The 10,716-nt window shown below is 33.5% G+C and overlaps 1 protein-coding gene across 35 annotated transcripts in view; it reads right to left on the minus strand.

The window, feature by feature from the left end:
* LOC107149604 (sarcolemma associated protein) overlaps positions 1 to 10,716 on the minus strand; it is a 145,416-nt gene that overhangs the window by 59,968 nt on the left and 74,732 nt on the right. For 34 of the 35 annotated variants that reach the window (XM_048801074.1, XM_015494396.2, XM_015494397.2 and 31 more), the window contains exons 4-9: positions 9,961 to 9,997; positions 7,682 to 7,744; positions 4,513 to 4,608; positions 3,273 to 3,344; positions 2,363 to 2,503; positions 119 to 256 (exon numbers count right to left, since the gene is read on the minus strand). In XM_048801074.1, coding sequence (XP_048657031.1) covers positions 119 to 256; positions 2,363 to 2,503; positions 3,273 to 3,344; positions 4,513 to 4,608; positions 7,682 to 7,744; positions 9,961 to 9,997 — 547 coding nt within the window. The remainder of the gene's footprint in view (positions 1 to 118; positions 257 to 2,362; positions 2,504 to 3,272; positions 3,345 to 4,512; positions 4,609 to 7,681; positions 7,745 to 9,960; positions 9,998 to 10,716) is intronic. The other variant, XM_048801064.1, reaches the window with a different exon arrangement.

Here is a 10,716-nt window from a genome sequence, read left to right on the forward strand (position 1 = left end):
AGAATAGAAGTACCTTATTTTATAACAACTATTCATCAATATCTAAACAATATCTAAAGCTACCCAGTATGGTAGAGATTATTAGCTTAACATGCTTTTAGATTGAATAAATACATACCTTTAATTTATCAGATAAATCTTTAATCTCATTAACTGCTCCATTATATTTATTGGCTAATTCTCTTAATTCTTCCTGAGTCCGCTCATTCATTTCTTTCAGGTGGGTACATTCATCTTCAGTATTACTCAGACTTCGCTGAAATTCAAATTCACAGACAATTTATTTTGAATAAATGTTCATTTATTATTTAGTATTCCTTCTAAATTCAATTTGTAAAAAGTATAACTCCATGGGCTATTCTAAATCAACACATTTCCTGAACTTTATATAAAGCTGACTTAAATAACATAAGGATTTAAATTTATATACTAAAACAATAATAAGATTTAAAAAAAATGTTGGGGGTATAGGGGACACTGTAATTACACCTTTTTTTGTACTGGGGATTTAACCCAGAGGTGCTAAACCACTGAGCTACATCCCCAGCCCTTTTTATTTATTATTTTGAGGCAGGGTCTCACTAGTTTGCTTACAGCCTCACTAAACTGCTGAGGCTGGCTTCAAACCCACAGTCCTCCTGCCTCAACCTCCTAAACTACTGGAGTTATAGGCATGTGTTACTGTACTCAGCTAATCACACTTTTAAAAGGTCAACAGCTGTGACTTTTAGACTTGAAAATACTTTAAGCCTGTTGATTCTTTTTTATTTTGGTACCAAGGATTGAACTCAGGGGAACTCAAGGATTGAACTCAGCCACTGAGGCACATTTCCAGCACCCCCCACCTTTTTTGTATTTTATTTAGAGACAGGGTCTCACTGAGTTTCTTAGGATCTCACTAAGTTGCTGAGGCTGGACTTGAACTCCTGCCTCGGTCTCCTAAGCCACCAGGATTACAGATCCTCTTGCCTCGGTCTCCTAAGCCACCAGGATTACAGGGGTGTGTACACTGTGCCTGGCTAAGTCTGTTGATTCTTAAAGTATGTTTAGTAATATGCAGCAATTAACACCAAAAAGAGAAGGAGACAGCTAGCAACTGTAAATAAATTAAATAAAAATGAACTAGGCGCTCTGGGATAAGGTCACTATAGAAATTATCGCTTTCTAAGGATATGTTACTATTTAGTTTAAGATGGACATTTTAACCAATATGAGGGACAGATAATTTCTGTGTTAATTATAACACACAATAATAAGACCCATATTACAAATTAGGGTTTTCCCCCTAATGCAGTGATAAAAAAGTATATATACTTTATACATGCATATATGTATACACACACACATATATATACATATGTATAGACATACACACTGTTTTGGTTTTTTTTTAAACCCATGGTTCTACCAGTGAGCTGCACTCCCAGCCCTGAGAATCACATTTTGATTACTCCTAAAAGACCCAGAAAGGGCCTTGGAGAGTTTCCCTTTGAGCTTCTAAAGTATAAGACAATTTTCCTCTCTAAAGGACAGGTAAAGTAAGAATATGTATGTTCTTGGTCTTACAGTGACCAAGAAAAAAAAGCAAAATCTATGCCAAGAAATCAATTCCCTAAAACATCAAGGTCCATTATAGAGAGGCTGAATCCTCATCAGAGTGCAAACAGTAAGATTCCCTGGTTAGGCTTTTTTGTTTGTTTGTATCAAGGATTGAACCACTAAGCCACATTCCCAACCTTTTAAAATATTTTTTACTTAGAGACAGGATTTTCCTTAATAAATTGCTGAGGCTGGCTTTGAGCTTGCGATCATCCTTTCTCAATCTCCCAAACTGCTGGGATTATAGGTGTATACGACTGCACCCAGCTGGTTAGGCTTTATTTCCTTAGCCACTGACTAGGGACCATAAGCACCAGAACTCACATGATTATATTGAGAATTCCTATCAATGTAAGCAGCATACATGTTCTTTCCCATTTGAGAGACTGAAAATATTTCCTAGCTACGTAATAATACCTATGTTTAAAGGGCCCTGGAATTTTTAAAGTAAAAACAAACAAACACAAAAATAATACTACTACTTGGCATTTAAAAAAATTAGTTAATTAATTTGTTCTAACTAGATACACATGACAGCAGAATGCATTTCGATTCACAGTACACAAATGGAGCACAATTTTTCATTTTTCCAGTTATACATGAAGTAGAGTCACCCATTAGTGCCATCATACACATATACGTACCTAGGGTAATGATATTCATCTCATTCCACCATCTTTCCTATCCCTATGCTCCCTCCCTTCCCCTTCCTCCCCGTTGCCCTATCTAAAGTTACCATGTGGTATTTTTAAAATTGAAATACCTCAACTTCTGAAAGTTTTCTAACCACTTCAATTTTCTCCTGAAGAACCCGCCTCAGGGACTCTTTGGCTGTTGTCTCATAATTGTGTTTATCCTCCTGTAATGCTATAAGTTCCTTCCGTAAACTATCTTCTGTCTGATTCTAGAATAAAAAAAAAATTTACAATTATAGCAAAATTATTTTTTTTAAAAGCTTCTACTATTTGAAAAAACTGTACACATTATGATGCTCTTTAAATTTTGTGTTATACCGCCAAACAGAAACAATGCTGGCCCTGTATTAAATGAAGTATATTTAAAAGTCGAATCAGTAAATTATGCGTTGACAAATATGTTAATTCCTGCTTCCAATAGAAAAAAAAAGGCAATTGAGAATTTTTCTTAAATATGTAAAATTAATTATTCTTACATTTGTGATATTCTCTGCAAGTCACCATATTGACATTGTAGGAAAAAATAATTACCTTCAAAAGCACCAAGTATTTTGAGGCAAATGTATTATCTTCTGATAAAAAAACATATTATTATCCATGAAGTTTTGGCAAAAAAAAAAAACAACCAACATACACACACACACAAACCCTAAATTAAACCAAATATCTAGATCAAAATACTAATTTATGGAGTGTACAGGAGCTAGAAAAATATTTAAATAACAACATAAATTGAGACAAATTTGAGCGGGTAAATGACCCAGTTTTTGCAACAAACATCAACTGCAATAGAAAAGACAGTTGTTGACATTCATCACACAATTCCTTCTACTTACATGTATGTTTGATATTTCTCATGACAAAAGAATGTTGAAAATGTACAAAAGTTTTAGCATATACTCAAAATAACAAAAAATAAATAAAAAAAATAATAAAAAACCCAAGTATTCTTCTTTATGTAACAGATTAAATACCTACTTTGGAGCATGCCTGTAATTGGTTTCCCATAACTTCTAACCGTGATAAGAGTCTATCTTCATCTATTAAAGCCTGTTGAAGAAAAATTAAATATAAATAAAATTCCAGAGTAACAAAAAAACAACCTATATATCAAAAAGGTCGACAGCCATCAAAATAAATAAAATTATAAAACTGATCAACAACCACTGTAAATGCTAACTTTTTAACACTTTGATTTGCTACCCCCCCAGTGCCCCTGCACTGTCCTAGGGACTGAACTCAGGTGTGTTCTCTACCACTGAGCTACATCCCCAGCCTTTTTATTTTATTTTTTTAATTTATGTATTTTTGGTACTGGTATCAGGAACTGAATCTAGGGTGCTTAACTACTGAGCCACATCTTTATATTTTAATATTTTGAGACAGGATCTTGCTAAGTTGCTTAGAGACTCACTAAGTTGCTGAGGCTGGTTTTGAACATTCAATCCTCTTGCCTCAGCCTCCTGAGCTGCTGGGATTACAGATGTATGCCATTGTTCCTGGCCCCCAGCACTTTTGTGTGTGTGTGTGTGGTGCTTGAACCCAGAGCCTTGTGCGTGTAAGGCAAGTACTCTACCAACTGAGTTATATCCCCAGCCCTTTTTAATATTTTATTTTGAGGCAGGGTCTCGCTAAATTGTTTAGGGCCTAAATTGCTGAGGCTAGCCTCAAATTTGCAAATCTTCTTGCCTCAGCCTCCAAAGTCACTGGGTTTAAAGGCTGGCACCACCACACTTGGCCAGAACTTTTTATTTTGAGACAGTCTTACTAAGTTAATACTGAATTTTTGATCCTTCTACCTCAGGCTCCGAAATCACTTGTATTCCAAGTATGTATTCCATGCACCTGGCATAATACCTATTCTTTAGTTAGGAAATAACTCTCCCCTCTTTTTTTTGGTGGTACTGGGGATTGAACCCAGGGTCATGCACATAATAGGCAAGCGCTCTATTATTAAGCTACATGGGCAGCCCTCTTTATTTTTTAAAAAAATATCTTTTTAGTTGTAGAATGTCACAATATCTATGTTTTATTTATTTTTACATGGTGCTGAGGATCAAACTCAGGGCCTCACATGTGCTGGGCAAGCACTTTACCACTAAGCTACACCTCAGTGCTCCCTTTCCTTTGTTTATTACAAAATTTTAATTTTGATTCCAACACCTATGAAATATTAAGTTGTTTAAATGCTTCTTGAACATAAAGGCTACTGGAATACCTGCCAACTGGTATCTGAAGCCTCTTGGGTGATGGCCAGTAGCCGCTGAAGTGTGGCTAACTTCTGTTCCAACATCTGTTCCCGATGTAAGGCCTCCTAATATTATAAAAATCACAAAAGAGATTCTAATAAACTCATCATGATTCCTTTGAAGAATAATCAATTTTCTGTACCCTCCTGAATATAGTCTTATAACCCCTTGACATATTTCAAAGTATTTAAAATTTAATAACCCTTTTAAATATATATGTACCACATTGTTTTAGCTTTATCTGTTGGGCTCTAAGTTAGAAGTACTCTTGTTCCAACTTCCCCCCACAACAGAACACGTCACTTACTTATTTTTGTTTTGTTTTTCCTAATTTGGAAAATGAGTTGTAAAAAACGTAGACTCTAAAAAGCTAACAAATCTTGTAGGTTTGCATTACATACACATACACACCCACAAATATGCATATACTTCAGAACAAATTTGTCACAAACTAAGAAAAAATAATCTGACCAACAAAGATTACTTTACAATGGCGTAACTGCACAATATATCTAAATAATAGCTTCACATTTTCCCGTTTAACCATGTTATTAAATATAAATATATGTGTATTTAAAGAGAGTATTTACAAACATAATCTACTGCATTTTCAGGTGTTCTGGTCTTTTCCCTAACTACATGTCACTGAGCAGGAATTAATACCCCAAATAAACTGCATCCACCAAATATTGGTTCCATGCAATCAAGAGGCCAAGGAGTTATATTTGGCAGCTCCAAGAAATATTTTACAATGAAAGATATTGGTGAGCAAAGTCTGATCTCTAGGTGACTTGTAACATTTGATAGCTGTTAATAAGGTCAGTCTCCTTCACTAGAAGTCAAGGTGAAATGCTCACAGGATTGTTTTGATTTTGGCACGTTTAGACCTTCTATTACTGTCATTATACAAAGAACATGTACTATCCTACTGGCTTTGAGTCACCTCAATAGAAAAATGTACACTTTAAACATAGTATTTGACGTTTAAAGCAATATATTGCTCTTTATATCCTTGATAAATAATGATTATGAGAAATCTTGCCTAATCAGAATATAAGTACTTTGTTTTAAAAATCATACCACCTCAGAATCCATACTAAAACTGCATACATTTTTTTTTTGAGAGAGAGAGAGAGAGAGAGAATGAATTTCTTAATATTTATTTTTCAGTTTTCGGTGGACACAACATCTTTATTTTATTTTTATGTGGTGCTGAGGATCGAACCCAGCGCCGCGTGCATGCCAGGCGAGTGTGTTACCGCTTGAGCTGCATCCCCAGCCCCAAAACTGTACACATTTAAAAGAGATTATTTGCCATGTTTAAGCTCCTAAAACATTCATAATATCCAGGAAATTAAAGAGACATAAAATGTTTTACTAAAAAACAAAATCTACCTCCACTAGATGGTGTAATTTCACCACTTATCCTTCAATTCCATTAGTTTCTTAATTCTGAACCACATTAACAGAAATATAGTATTTTCAGGAATGGTCTTTTTAGTTCTATGGCATAAAATGCATCTATTCCAGCTTTTATTCAAAAGGTTCACAATTTACATTAGAACTTCAGCAGTTCAATAAGAATGTATACAGAAAAGACTGTGGGGTGTGATTTAAACAAATTCAAAGTGGATGTTCAAAGAACAGACAAAAAGTCGAAAAGACTCTGAGTCAGGGCATTAAAGTCCCAGTCTATGGTGGCTATTAACAACACGAGATAGTTTCAGAAAATATATTAATGTATTTCTCATAAAAAATAAGTGTACACCAAATTAATCTCAGTTTTCTTCTACCTCTAATAAGGACACCTAAATCAATTAAGGTGCCTTCCTATTGAATGGTAAATGACTACTGACATTTATGGCATACATTCTATGTGCCAGGCACTGTTCTAAGTGCTTTATGTGTATTAATTACATATTTTTCACAATTTGGTGAGGTAGTATTGTTCTACCCTTTTCCGAGCTGCAGAAAATGAGGCCCAAAGGTTTTAAACAACTTTCTTGATCAAATCAGAAATTAAAGTCAGGGATGGAATCTAGAGAATCTGATTAGAGTACAATGTGCAAAAATATTTTCTATGCACCAGTACGTTATCCCTGATGTAAGATAAGATCTAACTAATTCATTCATTATTTTCTGATCATTTTTACAGATGTGTACGTTCTTAACTGAGATGGAACTGCTCTCAGTCATTGAGTCCTGTAAATAAATATAGGAATCCAAGATCACTTGAATAATTCTATAATTTTAAACAAAAGACAACTGAAAGCCTACACATGTAAAATAACTCACCCAAAGATACAGAATTAACTGAGTAGCAGAACCAAGAAAAAGACTTCAATCTCTAAACTCCTAATCAAGGGTTTTCCTTAACTATTCTCTCACCACAATCCAGCCCAAATCTACATAAACCAGGAAAAAAAAAAAAAAACACTTGTTGGCTTTTTAAAGATTTGAATTACTCTTTAAATATGACATTAACTGCTTCAGGAGACCATTCCAAGTATCTGCTTTATCAATAAATCTTTCTATGTATCCAGTAGCACAGTATAGAAGATTCAGAGGTCTGACTATCCAATCACTATAAACACAGACTAGGTTCAAATCCTAGATGTATCCATTACTAGATGTTTGATACTATGTAAGTTATTAAATCTTCCTGTCTCTCAGTTACTCCATCTGTAAAAGTGGGAATAAAATATGTGCATCATAGGACTGCTGTAAAGATTAAATGACTTACTATAGGTAAAGTGCTAGAATGGAACTTAGGGTACAATAGTGTTATATAATTATGCGATATTAACATTATTAAGCATCCCAAAATATAATGATATTATTATTTAGCAGGTCTAATTTTATTTAAAAGCCATCTACAGATTAAAAAAACTGTTTTGGAACTTCCTCATATTGAAGAAAAAAATCTTATACAGAAGCTTATGTTCTCTGTATTTAACAATTGACTTCTTTTTTCTTCATAAGACTATTTTTAATCCTTTGTTCTTCTTTGAAAAGATATTTCTTTTGTACTTGTATCTAGCCAACACTTTTTATCCTCTATCTGCATACCGGCAAAATAAAATCTAAGTTGTTTAATGGTACTTCTAAAGACTAAGAATTTTCAAAGTTTACTTTTACCTGTAGATACTGAGAAAGCTGGAATAATTCCTGAGAATACATACTTGGAGTGTTAGCAGCAACCTAGAAAAAGAAGTCAAAGTGTCAACAGTCACAAAAAAAACTTCATGAAAGAAATTAAAGACAGAAGAAAAAAGAAAAAGAAAAACAAAACAAAATTAAGACCAATTTCTTGAAATGTCTATTTAAATATGCACATAAATTTATTTTTCAAATTAACTGATTTCCTTAGTGGTACAACAAGTGCTACTCATGAAAACACTCCTTGATAAGCTGAATCACAAATTTATAGTATAAAGGCCATCCAGTATTTTCTTAATCCAGATAAACCTCCTAAATCCAGAGATCCACATATTTTCCCTTTAAGATTCATCATTAAATAGTTCTTCAATATGTCAACAACTCACAATTCATTTAGAAGTAACCATCTTCAAGATGTTATTTGAAGTAGGGAGGGCAACATAAAATCTATCAATGTTCAATGGTCAGGGGTAATAAAAATAGTTTTTTAAAAATATTTTTTCATGGGCTGGGGATGTGGCTCAAGTGGTAGCGCGCTTGCCTGGCATGCGTGCGGCCCGGATTTGATCCTCAGCACCACATACAAACAAAGATGTTGTGTCCGCCGAAAACTAAAAAATAAATATTAAAAATTCTCTCTCTCTCTCTCTCTCTCTCTCTCTCCCTCCCTCTCTCACTCTATCTTTAAAAAAAAAAAATATATATATATATATTTTTTTTTTTCGTTGAAGATAGATACAATATCTTTATCTTATTCATTTATTTTTATGTGGTGCTGAGGATTGAACCCAGTGCCTCATATGTGTGTGTGAGACAAGTGCTCTGCCACTGAGCCACAATCCCAGCCAGACCTGTCTTTCTTTTCTTTTTTCTCCTTTCAACTATAAATACACTTTCTGGAAAATAACGGTGTTTAGTCTTGTTTTTTGTTTTTGCAGTACTGGGATTGAACCCAGAGCCTCTTGTATGCCAGGCAAGCACTCTATCACTGAGCTACATCCCCAGCCCTAATAATGGTGCTTAAACACTACAAATCAGTCAAATTGTTTAGAATCCAAGACTATTAGAAGAGGCACTTTCTAGAAGAGTTTTTCAAGGCTGTGAAATATATATACTTTTTTTTTTTTTTTTTGATGGTGGTGGTACTGGGGATTGAACCCAGAGGTGATTTTCCACTGAGCTACATCTTTAGCCCTTCCTCACTAAGTTACTAAGCCTGGCCTCAAACTTGTGATCTTTCTACCTCAGCCTCCTAAATTGCTGGGATTATAGGCGAGCACTACTGCACGGCCTAGCAAGGCTGTGGAAATAGAATCATGGCATTAAAAAAAAAAAAAAAAGAAGAGCACTTAATTGGTTGCTATAATATCTACCCACATCCTCAACACTAATAAGCACTGTGTTAATTGATTACCATATTATTCCTCATTAAGCACAGAAAGTATATTTTTATTAATATGATACTAAAAGAGTTGGCATTATTTTTTTAAAAGTTAGTCCTAGATCAGTAAGACCATTATTTACTTCTGAAATAATTTTTGGCATTGCAGAAGTTGATTAACCTCTTTTTAATTCTAATAAAGGAATCTAAGAGACCACTTCAGTCTGAGGTAGGCATTTGCTCTTCACTCAAATGGAAGAAAAGATGCAAAATATTTCCCCAAATAGTTTAATTATTGCACTAAGAAAATAACATCCACATTAATGTTAAATGATGAAAAAGATGTTTTGTTTGGGGTTTTGTTTGTTGGTTTTTATGCTCTTTACCAATGACAGCACTGTCTCTTGACAGAAAAAAGAATGTTTTTGTAGCAAGCAATTACTACAGTTTCTAATCAAACTGTGTTAAAACTGACCTTCAAAGATAATAAAGGAATAATTTCTGTAAATTCATATTTCTGTGCTACTTTCCTGTAGGGGTAATATTTTGAGTAAACTAAACTGGGTTGATGCTTCAACAAATTTCTAGAAAGAACTGATTCAGAATAAAAAGTAAAAGCTAACATTTCTTAACTTTGGCTAAGAGCAAAACAGGTATTCCTAGTCTACACAGTCAATAGTTTACTCAAAATTATGACTTTTTTTCCAAAAAAACATTCATTCTAAATTCTCCAGATACTAAAGATTAGAAGATCAAATTAACTGTATAGTTATATGCACTTCACATGTTTTGTTGTAAAATAAATTCTAGGTAGAGCATATTAAAAACAAACATTTTAAAAGCACAGTTTAGGAAAAAAAAATCATTAGCAACTTACTTTGTCAACAGGACTTGGTAATGGAGCATGGATGACACTGAAATGTAAAATTTAGAATTTTTATCTAATTTCCTGACAACAGAGGAAACACAGCATGATAGAACCAGAATATCTTAAACCACAAAATTGATACATTTGCCCTCATATAATTAAAAGAGTATGAAACTTTCAATCCTTTATAAATGGGTGAAATCAGTAGAAAATAAAGTAATACATATTAAAACTTACTTTTTATACATTAATGTATTTCTAACATCAAATTTTTATTTTTTATTTATTTTTTTAAATTTATTTTTTAGGTATAGATGGACACAACACAATGCCTTTATTTTTATGTGGTGTTGAGGATTGAACCCGGGTCCCGCTCATGCTAGGTGAGCGCTCCACCGCTGAGACACAATCCCAGCCCCACATCAAATTTTTAAATTCAAAATGTACTAAATGTTCTTTGAGGATCGACTACTTATTGTGGGTTATGGTGAATTCCTTGATTTCATACAGAAAAGAAGTACTATTTAAATCATCCATTTGAATTATATACAACATATAAATGATTTTAAAATTAAAACACTCCTATATGGAAAGTTTTAAAAAGTAAAGTTCAACTAAAAAGAAATATTACTTAAAACAAAGCATTAAACTACACACAATGGCATGTGCCTATAATCTGGAGACTAAAGTAAAAAAAAATTGCAAGCTTTAGCCCAGCCTTAGCAGAACACTGTCTCCAAAAAAAAAAAAAAAAAAAAAAAAAAA

The sequence above is a fragment of the Marmota marmota genome, unplaced genomic scaffold (genome assembly GCF_001458135.2).
Source record: "Marmota marmota marmota unplaced genomic scaffold, marMar, whole genome shotgun sequence".
Lineage (NCBI taxonomy): Eukaryota > Metazoa > Chordata > Mammalia > Rodentia > Sciuridae > Marmota > Marmota marmota.